This window comes from Crocodylus porosus, unplaced genomic scaffold, assembly GCF_001723895.1.
Source record: "Crocodylus porosus isolate Cpor-Errol unplaced genomic scaffold, CroPor_comp1, whole genome shotgun sequence".
NCBI classification, from domain to species: Eukaryota; Metazoa; Chordata; order Crocodylia; family Crocodylidae; genus Crocodylus; species Crocodylus porosus.
Window position 1 is genome coordinate 90,170,666 of NW_017728918.1, and position 22,129 is coordinate 90,192,794.

The 22,129-nt window shown below is 41.0% G+C and overlaps 1 protein-coding gene across 1 annotated transcript in view; it reads right to left on the reverse strand.

Moving 5' to 3' along the window:
- LAMA4 (laminin subunit alpha 4) overlaps positions 1-22,129 on the reverse strand; it is a 172,598-nt gene that overhangs the window by 77,805 nt on the left and 72,664 nt on the right. The window contains exons 5-9 of the mRNA XM_019537929.1: positions 21,639-21,853; positions 15,076-15,171; positions 12,290-12,441; positions 11,998-12,108; positions 7,703-7,814 (exon numbers count right to left, since the gene is read on the reverse strand). Of these exons, the coding sequence (XP_019393474.1) occupies positions 7,703-7,814; positions 11,998-12,108; positions 12,290-12,441; positions 15,076-15,171; positions 21,639-21,853 (686 nt within the window). The remainder of the gene's footprint in view (positions 1-7,702; positions 7,815-11,997; positions 12,109-12,289; positions 12,442-15,075; positions 15,172-21,638; positions 21,854-22,129) is intronic.

Below are 22,129 nucleotides of genomic sequence, written 5' to 3' on the forward strand. Positions count from 1 at the left end.
AAACAGTATTGTTTATTAAAGAATAACAGCAGCAACATGGAAACTCTCTTTACTCTGGCAATATACCTGCTTGAAGAGTTTGAGGTACACCACGTGAATCTACATGAGATGCTTAATTGAATAATTAACTAATTAGCTCCACAGTAGTATCATTGTCTACATGTGTGCCCCTGTCATGCTGAAGGAAATGAATTAACTCTGCTGTAGGATAATACTGCCCAACACAAGTACTATTCTATGGTGGAGTTATTTATTCTGTTAGCTAGCCCTGCACTGTAGCACCCTTGTGCATCAGTCAACCCTTCTGCAGCATGGTGAACCAGGGCAGAGCAACTCTGGGCTGGCAGACTGACCCCTTCCCCCGGGCACACATGCCCAGGAACAATAAACTTGGGTGCATATTATATCACATAAATATCTCATGTAGACCTGCCCACTGAAGATGTAGAAAAAGCAGGGGCGAAAACTGTTTGCTTTTACGCTTAGTCATTCCACAAGAGCATATCTGGAGAAGCATCGGCAACTTGTTTCTCTTACTCTGCCATATCTTAAGAGGCATCCACTAACTTGTTTCTCTTACCTCGCCATATCTTAAGAGGCATCCGCTACTTGTTTCTCTCCCACCCTGCTAACTCATAGTTAGAAAGTCCCAAGTCTCGTAACTGTGTTGGCCTAAAGTACGTACGCGCTAAAGAAAGATTCCAGTACTCTGTAACAGGATATATAAGTAATGAAGAACCAGCACTAGGGGTCGGCTTTGATCTGAGTCTCATGACTCCAGGCCGACCTGCTTGCAAGCAATAAAGGCCTTATCTCTGTGGCTCGTGGTGTGACTCACTTCTGGGACCAAATTGGAACTTAGCCTCCAGGAGCTCGAATGGCCCCTTGTGCAACAAAGAGACAATATGATGAAGAAGGTGGCAGGTTGCTGCCCATGCTAAGATTTTTTAGTGCAGACACAGGGATTGTTTCAAACTGCAGATCTGGATTTCAAACATAGTTTCAGTTATCTGAATCCAGAGGCTTTGATTCAAGCCCATCTGCAGTAGCAATCTCCACCTAGAGACTGAGTTCCTAAAAGCAGCCTTACTCATACTGGACATGTCTACACATGCATTAATGTGCCATAGTTCCTGCACATTAAGTTTAGTACCTGTAATAACAGGCACTAGAGCATGCTCTTTTTAGTGATGCTAATTTTCAGTAAACTAAATCTACTGTGTATTAGTGCATTAGCACTGCTTTTGCTGCGTTGCACTAATGCACAGTAGAATTAGTCTACTGTGCATTTAGGATCTTGTGTAGATGTGCCCACTGAGTAGCACCAAGCACTCCATTGCTTTTTTTCCTTTTCTTCCAGTTACACAAGCATACGCTTGTGTGCCGACTACTCTCTCTTTACTATAGAATCTTTCTCTTTCCACAAAGGACAGTAACAGGGAATAATTGCATCCTGGGTTTTAAGTAGGATGGAATGATTTGGTTTTGTAAATAGTCACCTAAGTGACAATGTCTCTTACGGTGATGATTTCCAAAAGATGTAATTTCTGTTGTGTTTCATATTATAGCCCAACTTGCAGTTAAAAATAAACAATTAACCTCTTTCTTTGGTCCTCAATGAAATTAAAAAATGTAGTACAAGTACAATACACACCTCGACCAGGGAAATTTCAATGTAGATGACACAAAGTAAAAATGACATTAATACTTTGGTGCACCTACTTTAGAAATGTCAGTCTTATATGGTTTATTCTTTTTACCTATATATATATATCTATATATATATATATATATTTGTCAGCAGTAGCATAACTAGAGAACAGGTATATGGGGCACCATTCTGCAGTGCTTCACATCCCTATGCTCTTGTGTTCGACAGCATCTCTGACAGGGCACTGAAATTGCTGTTTGTCAGATCATCACAAATGTTTCCCAGTGTTTAAATATAAGTACACCTTTTACCCTTCCTTGTACACTCATCTATGTTCAGCAAGTCAGAAAGTTCTGTCATAAACCTATATGCTACTGCTATTTGTGTGTGCACAATACAAATACTTTTGATCAATTGACCAGGACATTTAGTAAGTTTAGCCCTGGCTAAACCCTTGACATACATACATATAACACACAGCACTAGAGTTTTTTTTATCTCCATCAGAAAGGGTAAGCAATAAAAATAGGCAATGAGGGTATAAAGCAAATGAGAGTCATGTCACAAAACCCAGTAAAATTCAAGGGGCTTGTGTGGTGTCATAGGATTTTTCTTATGTTTGTTTCACTGATATTGTGTATGGTCTTATTGAAAAACCAACATTATGCTATGTTAATTTCTGACACTTATCCCTGGCTGTATATATCTTTATGATTGTTTATCCAAAGGAAATGAGGAATGCATACTTAAGCAAAAGGGGGTAGGCAAAAGAGCCAATTAGCTCTCACTATTTTATTATTAGAGCAAGAACAATTGCCACTTTCAATCACAGGCAGAAGGGACTACTACTGAGATGGGCACCCAAGGTATTATCTTCGTCTAATGGGAAAACAACTCTACAATAGCTAAAGTATCTCAGAGTAATGGGCTATTAGCTAGAGGAATTTTAGCTGCCCCTGGCAGGAAAGAAATTTCTAGAGAATCATGAGACTCATTAAAGATTGAGACAATGCTGATGTGGAGAGCGGGGAGGGAGTGCTGGCTTGGAGGTATTTAGGGAGTTGTCTTGGAGACAGCAGTCTTTGGATTTTCTCAGGCTGGAAGAGAGTACAGGTCCCCAGAAGACAGGGCTGGTGAGATCAGCAGGACTGGAAACACTGGCAGGGCTCTCAGGAGTGCTAGGTTGTGACCAAATGAGAGGGTAAGAAACTAATCTTATCTTTTTGTTCTGTCTTCAAACATACAGTGTGTTCTGCTTGTATTTTTTTTCCTCCTACATAATAAATCATTTCATAGTTTTGTCTCCTTATTGATTTTCTGTGGTGATCCCTGGGCAAGCAATATTCCAGATTAATCCATTCTACAGAAATGGGGACCTAAAAGTTGTTCACAACCTGATTGGAAGCCACCTGAAGCTATCAGAGATTCCCCTGCTGCAGAGATGAAGTCTGGTAAAGGGCAGTGGTGCCAAGGCTTGTGGGGATAAGGAGTTATTCCAGTGCAAACTTTGGTCTAGTCTTTGAGACAGATAGCAGGAGAGTGGGGAGAAACTTGGGGGCATCCGGGGGATGGGTCTGTGACAAGTCATATGAAAAGAGACCAAAGGAGAGAAAATAATGTCATAGAGGAGAGAAAGCAAAAGTCATAGTAGGGTTGGAATGGGATGGGATGGGATGCTGGAAGTTGCAATTAGAGATATGGCACTTCTCTGAGGCCCTTTTAGTTAGGGACAGACATTAGACATAAACTAGTTTAAGTGATCAGAAACTGGTTTAAACTTGTAACAGAACAGATGTTTAGTGCACATAAACAAGTTTGAGAATGGCTGGCTGAAACTGGTTTGAGATAAACTTGATTGAATGTAGTATCAGACTTAACTGATTTGGCTCAAGTTGGTTTATGCAATGTCTGTCCCAGACCCCTTGCTGTTTTAAGATAAACCAGACACCTCCAGCATCCCAGCATGTTCTCTGACCTGGACAGGGCTCTCTGCTCTGCAGCTCTCTGCTCCCTGGCTGCAGCTCCACAGACTGGGCTGCTTCCCCTCTCCCCTTACCACCCCCTACTAAGCAGAAATTCCCCCCTCCCCTCTGCCTTGTGGAGCGGTATCTATGTATTAGCTAGTAGACCACATGCTGGCTACAGTCCATGCTGAATCAACAGGCAGAATCAACAAGTAGCTGGTAATGTCTCTCTGTTGTCTTCCTAATTGGGTGATAAACATTGTTATCAATTCTCTGCTGGGCTAATCAGAGCTCCTGCCAGAGCCTGGCCATGCCCCGCTCAGCTGCATGATATGGAAGGAAGGGAGGGCTGCTCTAGCTCCACCCGGCTTCTAGCCTAAGCCACTGCAAGCATGTGCCTGCATTTCTGGGATGTCTGTCCGATTACAAAACTGGTTTAGCCTAGCCAGGTTAGACTAATCTGCAAAGATTGAATCAATTCATGCTCAGGCTTTTTGAATGTCTGTCCCTAGCCTTTAGGCCTTGAGTCCTCCAGAGTATAAGGCAGCAATTGTTCAACAGTGTAAAGACATACTACCACAATCAAGCAAGAAATGAAAAAGCATGGAGTATCCAATTAAAGTTACAGGATAGAGAAGAGGTTATGCTAGGCAAATTGTAATTACCTAAAGTAATTGAAAGAATAGTTAATATACCTAAGGAAACAGTGCTTAACTGGGATGATGCAGTTTATACCTATCCCTGCTTCTTTCATAAAAGTTGCTAATGGGACTTCTGATGAGCAAAGCAGGTCAGGATCTGAGCCTTAGGTCTCATGTGAAAAGGGTCTGGAGCAGGCAGTTGTAGCTGTAAGGGACCAAGACATAGGTGATCACCAGGTTGAAGCCATGAGCCAGGAGCTAGCTGTTATCAGGTTGTCTGAATTGGAGTCAGGAGTAATGGGGCAGAGGGACATGATGAGCTGGCAAGTCCAGAGCAAAAACTTCAGCAGGCAGGAAGTAATAATGAAGCCCAAGACTAGACACAGAAGCCTCTGTCCTTTTGAGTAGTCTGCTGGGTACTGAAAGAGCTGCTGCTGATAAGGTATTAGCTATGCCCATGCAGGTAATCGAGTACAGATGTAAGTAGTCAGGTGGCAGCCAGACTCACTCAGGTAATCAGGGGCAAATGGAGGCAACTTAGCCTGCTTGGTGCCCCAACTCTTGACAAAAGCGGCATTATCAATCTCACAATATCTCTTAAAAGCATGGCCACTCATTCAATGCTGATGTAAAAGGAAGAATATCTCTTACAGCAGGGGTGTCAAACCCATCTGGCCCTACAGGATTGGTCCATGGGCTGGATGAACAGTGAGGAACTGGGTCCATGGGCTAGACTGAACCCTTGGACTACCCCCCACCACACTCTTCCTCTCCCTCCTCCTTGCTTGCCAGATACTGTGCCCACACTGCCTGCTCCAACCAGTCTACCATGTGCATTGTGGGTCCTGGACTCGCTGGAGTGGGACTGTACGTGACACAGTCCTGGACCAGTCAATGTGGGTGCTGGATCTAACATCTGGGGGGATCCATGACCATGCTTCTCCCCACCCCCCATATACCAGAGGGACTGGAGAAATAACACACCTGTTCTCTCTGGTCCAGGCTGGAAGCTGCAGCCCACTTCCCAGACTGGCTGAAGTAGGCATCCTGAGTGCTGGGTCCAGCATGCCGGGGGGATCCAGCACTGGCCCCATGTGGGTCCTGGAGTTCATACCACATGCCTAAGGCCCTGTGTGTGGAGCTGGTCAGGCACTCCCCGACATGTGTCATGAATGGGTCAACTTGTGACTCAGGGCCAGCACTGGGGATTGGATGATGTGGCTCCTAAGGGTGATCTGGCTCATAGGCCATATCTTTGACATCCTGTGTTACGGTATCAGATAAAATTATTTCCATAGCACATAGCTTTGGCAAGAAGGTGTCTTAGCTAATTACTGACTACTCAGCACAAAGGCCAGGTCAAATCAGTCTAACCTTTATGTTCTCAGTCATCAAATATACTTTTTTTTCCTGTTGGCTGTCATTGCTAATGTTATATAAACATGTTCTGTGATAGACCTGGGGCATTTATGATGAAGGTGCAGAAGGAGTAGGGAGACTTTTGAGTGCATGTAATTTGTTTTTTTTTCTTGTAGATACAAAAGGAGAGGCTGCAGTATATTTCAGGGTCTAATCTCAGGTTAGTGCATTCATAGGATAAGAATATACCACTGATATGCTGGAATTGGGATAATAATCTCTGACTAGAGGGTCTTTCTTCATTGCAATTGTGCTTGGCAAAATGCTTGCTGTTATTATTTGTTTCTTGATATATAAGATAATAAAAACTCTTGCAAATGCAAATAGTCTCATAGTCTCTAAATCAAAAAAATATTTCTTGAATGGATAAGATAGTTTATTTTCTAGTTGTAAATATGCCTGTATTTTGATATTTTTGTTAGTTATGGCAATGCTTTTATTGCTTCAGTATTACACAGAGGTTGACTTTATAAGTGCTATTTGTATCCCTTAACAGTCAGTTAGAGCACAGATGAGTGAAGCTTTGAGACAGTGGTTGTCACGATATTTAAATATGAAGAAGCTCTTCACCACAGTGCTAGTTTTGGGAGACATGAAATATGCTACGTGTTTTTATCCATTATGAAACAGCATCACAGTGGTGGTTTCTGATACTTTGTATGAGTCAGATAGTTTACAATGCCGTATTTCTATTCACTAAACGCAATGTTTTCTTTGGAAGAAGTGTTATAAAATGTGCATCTCCCTCTCAACTTCAGTATTTCTGAGAGATGGAAAACATAGCTAAGAAAAAATGTAGTATCTAAACCCAAATTCACTGAAAACTCCACAGCCTAATGACTACAACTGACTTGGAAGGACTGATGGGGGATGTTCTGGACTCTGCTTTCCAGCCAGCACTCCTGCTTAGAGGCTGCCATGTTCTGTTTTCTTTGGAGATATCTACCTGGAATCGCCCAGATGAGCAATCTTTACCAGAACAAGTTTCATACAAAAAAAGTTAAACATAAAGGCACTCTCTAAGACAGTGTTTAGGATGGCATATCTGGCCCCCTAAATTAGGGGTGGCCAACATGAAGCATGCATACCCACAAGTGGCACGGGCAGGCTGTGTGTATGCCATGCAGCAGATCGGGGAGGGGACAGGCAATACAGCAGCAGATGGGGCAGAAAGCAGAGCAGAAGATCAGAGGTAGGTAGGTGTTTGGAGTGATACTTAGGGAGGGCATGATACTCACTTGTGGCACACCTGCAAAAATGGTTGTCCCCCACAGTACTAGATCATACTGGTACCACAAAAATTAAGACAACAATATCAATCAGGAAAGGAAGCATTTTATTTATAACAATATGGAGTGGAATTCTGCCCCAGTGAAATCAAGAAGAAAACTCCCTGATGATGGGGTTTTTGTCTTTTGTTTATTAACAAAAGACTTTATAAAGATCACAGCAGCCTTTCCATGTAGATGTACCCTGTTATTTAGAAAATTATCAAAATTGATTCTAGAGCTTAGACAGGTTCCACTCAACCCTTGCTTTGATAGCAAACCTACAGTTTTGTGTGATGAGTCAGTAAGGGAAAACGTTATGCTTATATCTGGCTGTTCAGCTCTTTATATGGCTTCTATTGTAGTACTATCCAAGTACCTAATCAGTACTTGGCAAGATAAAGGATAGCAGGATAAAGAAAAGCCTCTAATATCCATGCAAACAAACAAAAAGATTGCAAATATGATTATCCTCATATGCTTTGCAAAAAAAATGGAATTGATGTCAATATGCTATTGAGTTTAGATTTCGCTTTCTAAGGGAAATCTCAGGAGAAAGAGAAAAGAAGAGTATGGGTAATAGAAGGTATCTGATACACTGGCTTCAGTAGTATGTTAAAAGGGAATTGTTCATTGTAGAATCACATTCTGTTACATCTGGTGGTTTTAAAAGAGTGCTCATGGTACTATGACACATCTCTGCTGGATGTTTCACTAATGTATGCTTGACATTAAGTTGAACCAAAAAAATCTATTTACCTTGGATGTTATCCCTCATATTGCTGAGTTGCTGCACAAGCTGTGTAGCACGGTGAATGGTCGCCATGGTTTCCTTCTGTATCTGAAGGTCTTTGCTTGATGCTTGATTTCTCTATGAATAAACCATGTGAGTTCAAGATTAGATTTTTTTTTTTTAAATCCGCATGCATGCATAGTGATGGGCAGTACAAAAATACATTTCACTTTTTCCCAATGACCACATGAAGATCCATTCATCACACAAAATGATATTTACAGAAGTGTTTGATGTGCCAAAGCTGCCTTGTCAGTATTTTGTGAACAGCAGAACAGAAGATTAGAATTGGCCCCACATTTCGCCATCATTTGCTGCAATCAACTTATCATAAATTATGTACCATTTTAAACCTCTCATCAGACTTACTTCTGAATGTCAGATTGCCTAGACAACTACCAATGCCTGATCTTGCTAGACACATTTCCTCAGTGATACAAATCGTGGGCAGAAGAAAAAATTGAGGATCAGAGCCAGTTTAATTTGCCCTATTGTGCAGTTTAACTCAGGATCCCCATCCTCAGTGTCTCTCTTCTTCATCTTATTAAATCTCAGACAACTACTGGCTAGCCTATATACCTAGACAGACAGAAAAACAGTCTTATGTTACAGTTGGGATTGCCTTGCAAATTTTGTTTTTCATGTGACCATGAGCTTATTGGGTTCCCAATGCTGGTCATATAGTAAAGCTTTGGCTAAGGACTGAGAAGAAATGAAGCGTAACCATTACAGAACAGGCATGTTTCATATGAATGTATTGATCTCAATTAGATTTCCTTTAATTTCCCTAAGGTATTCTCTGAAGGAAAAGAAAAGAAGAAAAGAGCTTACTGCTATGTTATTTACTGCTCCTGTCTTGTATGTAAGTCAACACCTGATGCTTGATAGTATCAAAATACATGGATTCAGAATTTTGATTTGGCTCATGAAAGAGCTAATTTTCACTTGAAAATTAGGATCCAGGTTCAGATTTGAACATTCAGTTGACAAGTCAATATTTTTGAAGTCTACTCTTGCAGTTAGCTGTGTGGAAAGTCTGTTGTTCCTATTTAATTCTACATTTGACTGAGAAATTAAGTTTCATTTATCTGTCCTAGGGCTATTAATAGCTTTGCCATTGGCATGTCTTGTGATGCTAGCTGTTCTGTTTCAACAGCTGTGACTTGTACTCATATCTGCATAGTAAAATATTTTGTAAATAAATGTTTGCACTTGTGGAAGCACCAGGTGGCGCTTTAAACCAGACAGAAAGTTGGTATCATTTTAGTCAGATACTGCACTGTATTAAACTTGTTTCTGTGGAAGCAGAGTAAGGACCAGTCCTGGGAAATAGAAGATGAATGTTTGTCACTTAATGAAAGAAATATGTTTCTTTCATTAAGTAAAAATTTAAAAATAAATTTTCACTGAGTAAAAAATTAAAAATAAGGATTTTTTTTTAATACGGATTCTTTATTTTGCCTTTGAAAAGAAAGCACTCTTGTATTACCTTCAGGGTTTCTGGTGGTGAATTTATTATGGATTTTATTATTTCAAAGCCGTAGAGTTTAATTTTTACATAATAGCCTTTTCATTTAAATATTTTTCCTTTCTAACTACCCTTTTCATTCTTTTTTCCCAGCACTGGTGTTTTTATTTGCATTTGGTGAGCGTAACCCAAGGATTGAAGACTGCTATTAGAATGACATTACTGGTGATATCTTTTGGGTGGGAAGCAGCATTTTTGCTGAGAGAGAAAAAGGATAACAGTGCAAATTAAGAAAGCCATTGCTGAACACCCAAATCCCAGGATCTTCAAGCAGAGCCAGGCTGGAATTTCAAAGACGTCCACAGGCGGACTCCCTGAAATCCCAGCTCGATATTCAGAACGGAGTACTACCATATTTTACCATAATTGCCTTACCTTCAGGCTTGGGTCATTGGGAATGACATTTATCATAATCAAGCATTGCATTCAGTTTGTAATTCTGTTTTGTATTAAACCAGAACATGAGCTTCAAAACTGATTTCATTGTTAGTACCTTGAAAAGAGCACAAAGGGGATGTTTTCAGGGTTAACCTGTGCTTTTCCCTCTACTGAAGGAATCCAAGAATGTTTCCCCTTTTCCTAGGAATCACAAGTTCTCTTGTGAGACTCTTCACAAGTGAGAGTACACAGAAGAAGGACCACGCTGATGCTGAATTCATGGGTTCAGTCTCCCAGGAAGCAGGAGAGACAGGTTTTATGACCCTCTCGGACACAGAGGGAGTTTGAACTGACATCTTTCAGATTTCCCATTGTGTCAGTCTAAAGTCAGACCAACTGTAGGACAGGGTAGCATCTTAGAGATTCACTGTTTCAGAGACGTATGAGCTTTCATAGTCAGTGACATACTTTATCAGGTGCTAGGAAAGGATGCTGGCCAGTCCTTTCCTAGCATCTGATGAAGTAGGTTGCTGCTTTTAAAATCTCGTGTCTCTCTGAAACAGCCTCTAAGTTGCCACCCTGCCCTGCCTGCTGCCCGACTTCCTGCTACAGTACTCTAATCACTAAGCCACAAGTCAAGTATTATCCAGAAGTATATTCAGACCTTCTGTTGAAGTTTCTCCCCTAGGCAGCTAAGAGAGGGAGATATGTGGCAACAGGAAGAAGAAATTAGGTTAGAGCAGGTCTTAACCTTTTTAGACTTAAGGCACCCCTTGTTAGACTCAAGGCACCCTTTGGAAAAGGCCAGCTCTTAGTTTCCACTAGATTTTTTTACTACAGAAAAATAATAGAGCAATTATTTTGCTGTAAAGAACTCAGAAAGAACACAACTGGGCACAATATTTGTGTAATCTATGGATTCCTGTTGAAACCTCCTGGTTCATCTTGTAAATCATGTTTTCAGGGCTAACAGTGCTAACCCTGCAGCACCCTTGCAAGAGTCTCAAGACACCCTAGGCTGCTGTGGCACCCTGGTTGAGAATCACTGGGTTAGTGGGTGTGTATGGTTCAGTGAAATGGCTTCTGCTCTGGATACTCTGGATGAGCCTTTGTTCCCAGTAAGACAGAAACTGCCCTCCATTCAATTTCTCCAACAAATATAAATGCAAGATAATTGGCTCAGCCTCAAGAGGGCAGGAGAGGGGTCTGGATAATACCTGACCTGTGGTTGTAGTGGTTAAAGTACTGTGCTGGGAAATCAAAAGATTGCTAAGCACCTCTGGATTTAGGGCAGTCAAGGAGCCAGTTTTCCTGTCTCCTGGTCAAGCAAGCTGACCATTAGGCTTTTTTGGCTAGGTACAGACATTTTAAAAGCCCAAGGTACAATTGATTTAAGTTGCACAGTTTTCTGTAAGCAGCATAGTTTAGATTGGTAGCAAACAGAACAGACATTCGCTCTTTGGGGAAGTGGGGGAGGGCAAATCTTAGACCCAGTTTTGCCATTCTTAAACCAGCCTATCTGTGTTGAACTTCTGTTCTGTTCTGGATGTAGACCAGTTTCCAATTACTTATACTGGTAAAGGTGTAATGTCTGTACCTGGCTTTGGACTAAGAAGTGAGAGGCTCCTGCTCCTGGGATTTCATTTAAATTTTCTTGACTGCAGTTGAAACCCATTGCTATGTTAATGCTGTGTTAGGTTGCAGTGAATGTGCTGTAGGAGCTGCAAGAATGCAACCCCAATTTTATGGTCTTGCAGCTGAACATAGATAAAGTGTTTATGATTATAACTGTGTCAGAACATATCTTGAGTGCTGATCAGACACTCATCTCAGTAGGTACCCAATAAACCATTTTTAACCAGGGGTTTTGAAACACGCTTTGAAGTATTTAATCAGGCTTATTTAAATTTTATGAGATCATCCATGTAAAATACATACACTCCAAACATCCAAAAAATACATCCAAATTACTTTAATCTTCATTACTTTACTTAATTATAAATTAGAATTTGAAATGAAAATGCAAGATGTCAACCTCAGATCAAATGTAGTATCAGTTTAGTAACTGTGGCCTCTGTGGAGAATTATAGGGAACTGTATGTAAAACTATGATCTTAGGAGTGGAAAATGTCCTATTAACTTTATGGGATTTTGAATGAAGCTCTACCTCCTGCGTTTTCAGGGCAACAGACTGGATATGGCCATTTTAATTCCCAGATTAGTACATTTTAATTTCAAAACATCTACCAAATATCTTCCAGGTCCTTTCTCCATTCCATTAGGGCCTTATAGTGAATAGGACAAACCTGTTTCTCATATTCTACTGTAAAGCCACAAAGTGAACTGCAAACACACCTGTACATCAAGTGTCTCTATGTCTTCAAGGAGATTGTTCATTTCAGTCTCAGCATTATTCATCTGGATCTTCCTAAGTTCAGAATGGTTTTCTTTTTCTGAGAGTTTCATCTGCATGAAAAGAGATTTTTATTTAAAAAGGGTGTTAGCTCAATGCATCCAGAGATCAAGTTTTCTGTGCCATAGTACAAGCAGCAAAGGGCTTCAGAAGAAGTGAAGGGGGATTGAAGCACATACGAATGCAGAAGCAATGGTGGGTTAATATTAAAGTAAACCCAACAAAAATTGGTACCTCAAAGAGGGAAACAGTTGAGTTCAGTTCATTTAAGCGTCTGTGAGCAGCAACACCAGTGGAAATGCTCAGCAAAGTTGATTTGCTTTGATCTATAGCCAGATCTGATAATCGGATGTCATCAGTCAAATCCCAAATGCATTTATCACAGTCTGACAATAAGAGAAGATAGGGTCATTTTTCTTTTAAGATCAGTGTCAGTTAAATAGGAAGAATTTTCCTTCTTCTTTTTAAAAATTCAGTTCATGCATTTCTTACCCCAAGAGACCCTCCTCTTTCTTATTAATGGAGCCCCAAGGACACCCATTTTTCTTCATTTTAATCCACCCACTTTCAAAGTCCCACAGTTTAGGCACCAAGCCTCCAGCTGAGGAGGACCAGATGGGCCTGGTTTGAGAAAACTGTCAAGGCTGCTCCATGAATAGTGGGAGGGGTCATATGAGGCATTTCCTGGCTTTTCCCTAAAGGCTCAACATGCTTGTGACCCAGAGAATGAGAAACTGGGGTCAGTTCACACACTCTATCCTGTTACAGCATAGAAACACTTATTTAATATTTATTGCTATAGCAGAATTAGGATGTACTCCCTACTCACTGACTAGCAGTCATTTACAGCAGCTGTACTCTGGATTGACAATTCAGTTAGAAGGTCAGTTCTTGAAAGCACAGTATAAATATATCTGTATTATGATTACCTAGATCTCTAATATAGCCATGCCTCTTGCTCTAAAAAATACTATGTCATTTCTAATTATGAAATCATTAATATGTGCAAAGAGTCTTACCCGAACAATACATGAGCATATAACTCTGAGAAATAGAAAGAACTCTGAGAAAAAGTACAGGTTAAAATGCCAACTTTCTTTTGGTTGCACTGCCTGTCTTCTGTGTTGTACAGTATGTAGGAGGCAGGGTAAAGTGACATCTTAAAAGATTAACTCATTCAGAGATGCAAAAGCTTATGTAGCCAACAGCCTACTTCATCATTTACCAACAGTTACAACATAGTGGTACTGGAGAATCAAATCCTATTTCTCCAAAAGGGAACTAAGTGTAATTTATACCTCAAAATATAGCTGTGAGGTACATTTTTGTCCCTTGCATGTTTTTTAGATCCTGTTAATAACTGCTCAGCTAGGACTCGCTCTTCTGAGTATGCTCAGCATGGATTTGCTATAGCCATGCTTTGTGGTGATGCTACTCTATTTGGGTAGGTACATAACTGTGCGTTAATCCCCAGAAAGGTGACTGGAGAAAAGCTAGGGATGACTAGCTGCTCAGAAAAACATTCTACTAGCTCAGGAGTTTAGTGGCCAGGATGTTTACCAGGGAGTGGGAGATACAAGAGCCAGACCCCTGGGAAGGACTGAGCCCATAATTCACACTTCCCAGCAAAGGGCTTTAATCACCAGGCCATGGGTTTGTCAGTGCCAAGAACATCCTCCATCCCTCCTGGTGTAGCAGATTGACTGGGTAGCCAAGAGGGGAAGATATGCAGAGCCGGGAGCAGAGGCTCTGTGGCTTGAGGTGAAGGACTGTAGCTCATGCTCCCCTACCTCTTTGCAGTCTATCTCAGGGTGGGCAAAATGGCAGATCTGGCCAGCAGCCAGATTCCATTTCCCAACAGCCCTTACCTGCATGGCTCCCAAATGGTCTTCATGGGGACCCCGTGAGTGATGGGGCCATGACAGCAAAGGGCTGTGACAGCACAGGGCTGTGACAGCACAGGGATGCAGAGCTGGGGCTCTGCCCCAGCCCCAGCCCCAGCCCTGTGCTGTCATGTCCCCACGCTCCCAGGGTCTCTATAGAGACCATCTGGGAGCAGCATGGGTAGGTCGCATGGCTACTTGGGGAGCTGCTCTGGGGCTGGGACCAGGATCTTATGGTGGTGACAGTGCAGGGCCAGGGCTGGGACAGAGTTGTGATCTGCTGCCTGCATGCCCCTGGTTGCGAAACCTGCACTTGTTGCAGGGGTGTGCACACACCAGATCATGGCTCTGCCTTGGCCCTGACCCTCTCAAGATCCCATGGTCTTCCTGACCCCACTGAGCCAACTTGCTCCCAGCAGCAGCCTCATTCCAGTTGCCCAGCTGTGTGCCCTGCTCACATGGGTCCCACCCCTGGCGGTGCATGAAGCGCAGATGGGGTGGGATGCCCAGGCAGTGGGGCTTGGTCCATTGGCAGGAGCCAGAAGGAGCTGCTGCCATGGGGGCTGCTGGGAAATGGAGTCTGCCATGGGTCCAGTCTGGCCTGTGGGCTGGACTTTGCCTACTCCTAGTCTATCTGCTTTAATTAATGAGGATTAGACACAACATGGAGGAATACCTTTGGTGGGAAGAAAAGGGCTGAAACCCAGGTTCCAACCATTCCAGGGCAGTGTTTATCACATTGGAACACAGAACCAGGCTTCTTCCAGCTATTCAGTCAAACAAGCACATGTTCAAGTACACAAGCAGTCCCAGAGAAGACAATTCAACAAGTTGCATTCACTTCATGCCCCAAAGCAATGGTATGTAGAGGCATCTGTGCCAGCTTTGAATGCATAGAGTGACTTACAGAGCTCTCCTGACCCCAGCAGTAGCTCAGGTATCTCTGTGCACGGCTCTGAATAATTGTTTTTCCTGGACAGTTTCAGGGTAGCACTTAAAAAAAATTTAAGTGCTTTGCTGCATCAGGGTCAGGATGCTCTGCTCCTTGTAGAATCAAACTCTTAACATATAGTACACTGCAAATATAAGTTAAGGTTAGGTAATGGTTTAGTTTGGGTGATAAGCAGTTTTGCTTACCGATAGTTGGGCAGTCCATTCCTGTAGGAGATTCAGGGCTTTCTGCTAGACATTCTCCAGTGTGGCTGTCACATGGTCCTCCTCCACAATGGCACTCTGGTGGGAAAAGAAGGATATTTTAGAATGATCATTAACTGCTTTAAAGTATCATATGTATCAGTTAAGATTTGGACCCCATTGTGCTAGGCCCTATATAGTAAAAAGTAGTACATGCTCTGAGAAGCTTACAGTCTAGTTAAATAAGAAGAAGGGCAGGAGGGGAAACAGAACCACAGAGGTGAAATGACTTATCCAAGGTCACCCAGCTGGTCAGACACAAAGGCAGGATTAGAGTCACAGTCTCCTCACAGTCAAATGCCTTACATATTAGACTACACAATCTCTCCTGCCAATGGACAGAGCAAGCATGGATTTCATCTCTTTGCTTTCTACTTTCCATTTGTTTGTTGAGATTTATCAGGTTTAATCCAAATTGAGATGCAAATATGTGATGATTCTCATTGATGAGTAAAGGAGAGATCTGAGAGAGACTAATATTATCAGGATGTTCATTTGAGTCGCGTACAGATAATTGTATAGAATGAATTTTGGGAGGCAGACCATGGAAAGAAGCATACTTAAAGTTTTAAGTATTTGTCAGCTATCTCCATGAAGGCTATTGAATATATTGAACTGTACTATATCCACAGATGCCTATTTTGAGTAGAACTGGTTTCCCAAGAAATGCAGGCAGATGGCAACTCTGCAGCTTCAGACTGACTCCTCATTTGTCCTTCCAACCTTAGAAGAATTAATAGCTGACTGTAGTGCTGTTGCCAAGCTTAGCAAATCAAAAAACAAACACCCACCCTTGCATTCCCATCCATCAGATCAGTTGTGATGATGGAGCTGAAAGAAGTCTTCCCACTCATTCAATTTTTACAGCTTAGCATTTGCTAAGTATTTGGCCAAAACTCTTTAGTTTGTATCTACGGCACTTCGGGGTGCATGCACAAGTACTAAGTCAACTTAAAAGGTGATTTTTAACTAAGGTGACTTAAGTTAAGCCACATCAGAGTATATACACATACAGCTCCTTGACATGGTGGCAGCTATGTTATGAGCTAAGTCAACTTAACTAATGGGACTCAAGATGATACACCTCGGAGGTGTAGTATCTTGTGCTGCATTTAAATCGACTCTGCTCCACATACATGTGTATGCTCTGACAGTTAAGTCGACCTAAAAAACTTAAGTTGGCTTAACTGTCAGAAAGTTAGTATATATGTGTGAACCCTGGGTTTCCAAGTCGGTCTCCTATCCAAGTACTAGTCAGGTCTAAGACTGCTTAGGTTCCAAGATCAGATGAGGAAAAAAAATATTCAGTCTAGCATGTCAGGCTGTTCATAACCCACTTACGGTGAAAGTAAATGAGGTTTTAAAAATCATTGCAGCTTTAGGAAGCTAAGGTTTTACTAAAGGCATAAGTGATTTTTTAGAAAACACAACTGTATTTCTTTATGTTTCTGTTATTTAAAACAATATTTTGATACTTAAATATAGTCTTAAAACATAAACAGGTAAAACAAACAAACAAACAAACAAACAACAACAAAACCCAAAGGAACAAAAGTGATTTTCCCAGAATTATTTTGGCTTTTGTGATTCACAGTATCATCAGGTTCCAATAATAACATTGTTTAATTATATTTTGTGTTTGTCTATCTACAGATCAAATGACAAGCAGCCAGAAAATTTTGAGGGGAAATTTTTGTGATGTATGCTTAATTGTAAACTTGGGCTGCTTGCAGACATGACCCCAGCCCCAACCAAACCAAACCAAACCAAACCAAAACAACAAAAAATGGCTCTTTACTTTAAACTTGGTGCATTCCCACATGGAGCCCAGTGCCCGGAAGAGGCAGTGCATTAGCTGGAGCAGGCTCGCCTGTTGTCTGATTGAATCAGCTGATAGAATCAGCTATTAGATAAAAGTGCCAAAAAGCCCTGCTGAAGCGCCTGATCTATAGAGATGCTGCAGAGCCAAGTCAAAGTAACACGCTGCTTCTTCCAGTAAAGCATGAGTTGTTTTTTTTTAATGTTTGCAAGCAGCCATAATGAACTACATTTTGGTTTCACTGGTACCAGAGAAATTAATTAATGGCAGTGAAATTGTTCTGGTTTTATACTAGATTGGGTTTAGAATGTGACCTATTTTAGTCTCAGCCATAAACGATGGGGATAGGATCCAGATTATTTTAGAAAAAACAGGGCTACCAGGTAATACAACAGCAATATGTAGAAACAAAATTACGTCTTCTTTTTAACTTGCTAATTTACATGTGTGGCAAATGCTTGTAACAAATTAATTTCAAAAGCAAGGCTGACAGGTTATGTTTCATCCAGTTGTTTAATAAATGCTGCATTTTAAAAGTAGCATTACATTTTACAGTGTTAATGGGTGCATCTACACATGTGCTTTAATGCTCTGTAGTCTATTTTTCTGTACATTAAAACATCATGTAAAAACCCATGGGTTTACATTAATACACAGTAAAATAGTCTCCTGAGCACTAAGCATCACTAAAAAAAAGTGTGCAAATGCTCTACTGTTCATTATCTGAGGATGGGAAAGGGTGGCTCTTTAATTAGAGTGGATCTGAGAGCACCACTATGTCTCATGTATCAGCATCCCCACTTTTAAAAATGGCAGTGGGGGCACTTGAACTAAAGCTCGTTGAATGCTGATACACAAGATGCAGGAGGCTGCTGGAGCATGGCAATTGCCATGCTCCAGCAGACTCAATCAAGTCCACTCCAATGCTCTAGAATTCCAGTGTGTTGGAGCAGCCTTCACAGTCATGTATAGGCACCCAGAGGTGCTAAATTTAATGTGCATTAGAAAAGGTGCAATAATGCACTCAGTAAGTAACAGTACTTCCAGAAAGCTTCTGAATTAATTTATGGGGGAAGTGTGAGTAAAGCCTTATAAAACAAAGGACACATGCTAATGGGTATGTTGAAAAGCACACAAAACTTTTATAAATGAGTATAAATGTTTTCGTTTTTAAAAAATTGTATTGGAAAATGACTATGTTGCACGGAGGCATGGGGAATATCTTTTATTGCACTAACTAGATAGTTTGAATAAAATTCGACAAGCTTTGGAATACAAGACATTTTTCATTAGGCAGTATCTTGCACAGAAAGAGCACATTGTTATTTCCTTTCATTTCATTCTTGCTCTTATCTGCTGGGTGTCTGTGATTCTCTGGTTAGGGCACTGGCCTGGGATGTGAAAGATCCAGGTTCACACCCCTGCTCTGTTATCATATTCTCTATCCTAGATGAATGCCTAAGCTTTCATCTGGATATGAGAGACTAAGATTCAAATTTCCTTTCTGTTTCTTTTATGACCCTGTCTCATGCTGTGGCATAGACTAGATGACCTCTGTTTTAGCTGTAGTTTTTATTATTCTAGTTCTTTCATGGTGCTTAGCATATTTTTCTTCTCTATAAATTTTTGTTTTATGTACCCCTTGTGCTGCTTTTTGCAAGTCAGATATGCATAGTCATATTTTTACATTTCAATAAGGCATTCCTCAGGTTGAATATTTCTCTCCAAAGCATTAATGAAGTTACAAATAAAAAACTATGCCAACCTTGCTAAGTACAAGGCTAACATAGATGTTTTGATTTGGAGCAGTCATTTTCAGATTAATGTTAGTAGACTTTATGAGGCATAGAAACTCTTTATGGATTACTTGTCTAAATGTTTGTACAGTGTTTCTGTTCAGGCAACGTCAGCTGCTATTAATGAAATAAGCTACATTATAATTTTTAGCAGAGGTAAAGGTAAAATTAGACCTGTAAATCTCTTTAAAAGCCTGATTGGGCAGCACCTAGGTGGGCTGTCTTACAGTCCAATTGTGTGCCTACCTTCACCCCCTTCCCAAGGCAGTTCTCCAAATAGTTTCTTTCTTGGATATAGTTCCTACCAGGAATACCTTCCCTTCTCATGAGTTGCAACGGATGGCATTCAGATCCCTCCAGCAGGCTGCCAAGTTACTGAGAAAACTGTCCTAGCTTCTGCACCCCTATTTTCAGGTACAGGGGGGCAGTGCTGGACTGACCCAAAGCTTATCCCTAACTACTTTTTCACTAGGGGCAGCAATTCCACTCCATAATACCTTCCAAAATGAATATTCCCAAACTGGGAGTTGGTTGAGTAAACTGTATAAGATAGTTTGGTCCTAGAGGATAAATTAAAAGATTTAGATAAAAACTGGTACAACATTTTTCAGATGGAATCTGCAATTTTCTTGAGGTTTAGAGGAAGAAAGATGTACCTTTCTTAAAATATTTGAGTGCCCAACCTCTTCCTAGTTTTAGGAAGAACTGAAACTCAGAAAGTAAAACAAATGAGGCATAGAAATATAACAACCACTCTTGAACTAACAAGATTACACAATAGTGGTTAGAACAGAAGGTGACATTACCATTATAAATGGCATCTACTTTATGCGGTCCCACTGCCCATGGTGCAGTACAAGTACATACAAAAGCATAGTCCCTGACTGAAAGAGTTATGATCTAAAGTAAAATAAAGCACAGCAAGTGAGCATAAAAAACAGGAGGAAGGCATGGGAGAAGAAAGGAAGGGATAAAAGTAATAGAACAGGGGTGGCAATGGTTTTGGGCTGAGTGCTAAAGAGACCTGCAACCTCAACTTGTAAAATGTTGGCATGCCAGAGGCGGATGGCGGGGGAGCTGCAAGGGGCCCATCCTTGTTGTGGCAGTGCAGCCCTAGCCCCTTCCCTGCCATCTGCCCCAAGGTGTGCATGCTAAGCAAAATGCTTTTGCATGCCATGCTCTGGTACCCATGCTGGGGGTTGCCTACCCCTGTAATAGAACATGTGTATTTACATATGCCAGCTTTCTTCATAAATGCATGATCTACTGCAGTGATTCTCAACTCGGATGCTGCAATATCTTGGAGTGCCTTGATATTCTTTCAAGTGTGCCATGGGGTACCATGCAATGTTAGTATTGTTAGGTGCGCAAGTATGATTGACAAGATTTCAAATAGTAATCCATAGTAATAAAAACATTCTGACTTACTGTGGTCTTTTTTAATTTTTTTACAGCAAAAGAGTCACTCTTTTATTTTTAAAAAAGAATCCCTGATCTAGCCTTTTCCCAACTGCCATCTTGGTGGCTGGTATTGCAGACATTGTTTAGGATCATTGGGCACCTATATACGTGAAGGACCTCTGCTCCGACACATGCTAATTAGCATGCGTTGGAGCAGACTCAGTTAATCAAATCTGCTGCAGATCTGATGTATCATGATAATTAACAGACTCCTGCAGCCTCAGAATCGTGTATTCAGCGTCCCCACGCTTCAAAATGACAGTGAGGGCACTTTAACTAAAGCTCCTTGAATGTCATGCTCTCAGAGCCTCTCTACTTAAAGTGCCCCCCGGATCGCATATATAGATGCTCAGTGTGGTTGGCTACTTTCCTACAGGCTCTAAGGAGCTCACCTTCACCTCAGTCTCAATCAGTATTGAATTCAAGTAGTATGTAAATTTGACTAATATAGGCAAACTGCATTTAGAACCAAGGGCTTTCATCAGTTTATACTTAAGAAGAGTTCTACTATGCCAGGGATTTTCAACCTTTTTGGTTCATTGTAGTCTCAGTGGCTGGACATGGAGCAGTGTACCCCCAGCCACGGAGTGGGGGCAGTGTGAGGAGTGGCATGCAGCTGACTGCCAAGTGCGGGATCATCTGTGGTAGGGCTCTGTCCCTGCCCACCCACGTGTCTAGGGCCTTCTCAAGTACCCCTGGGGGTATGCGTACCCCTGATTGACAACCCCTGTACTATGCCAATGATTAGTGAGACATCAGCTGTCATTTACTGATATGTGATGTTTTATATTTTCACAGTATCCCTGGGTTCTGTAGAAAGATCTGTATGTGCATTTGTTCTTGTGTGTGTCTGTTATAACAAAGATTTCAAATATCAGTCCATGACATTACCAGTCATTTGCTGTGTCTATGTGATCTATATAGCACTGACAGATTTTGCAGAATCTAACCAATTATTAAAAGAAATCCTGTAATAGGTCAATCGATCAATTATTCATCAATCTTACCATTGTAAAGAAAAACCTTTGAATATGATCAGGGTAGAGAAAATGTAGAATTGCATTCCTACATGTACAGAGAACATGAACCAAAGATCTGACAGGTAAATTCTTCATTCATCTCATTGGTAGTTTAATTCTGAAGCCTAATGATAACATGGCACTGAAGGATATTACCAGTATTTTTTCAGAATCAATGAGTTCATCATTTTATAAGATGAAATGGAGAAGGGGACAGAAGTAAAGCATTACAATTTTGCTGTACTATGTTTTAGCTATATATATATATATATATATAACATATATATATATGTTATATATACTATTATATATAGTATATTAGTTATACTGTTTATCACTACAAATGTATGCATAAACACATGCATGTGCACACATGCCCACATACACACGGTACTAAACATGGCACAATACCTGTACAGTTTTTAGCTACTCTGGCATCTCCATAATAACCCGGAGCACATAGTTCACACTTGAACCCTGTAGTATTACGCAGGCAGTTGCGGCATTGGCCTGTCACCTCATCACAATCCTCAAAGATCAAGTTAGGATCTGAGTTTCCACTGCAGTCACATTTTCTACAAGTGCTTCCAATCAGCAAGGGATTGCCATAGTAACCTGGGGCACACCTAAAAAGAAAACCAAGTCCAACAATGATTAATAATGACATCCCCTTCAGCAGTGCCATTTTTCTGAACTTGTTGAGCCACCAGGAATTGGTGACAGTCTGCAACTGCTAGTGAAAAAAATCAAATTAAAACCTTAATGCACCAGATGTTGTTTTGTAATCTAACTTCAATCTAGCTAGGTATTTATAGTTGTATTCTTTGTAGCTTTGAGACATATATTCTCTATCTTGAGCACTTTTAGTTCTGGATCATTTCAGTCTTTTTTTGTGTCAGTAT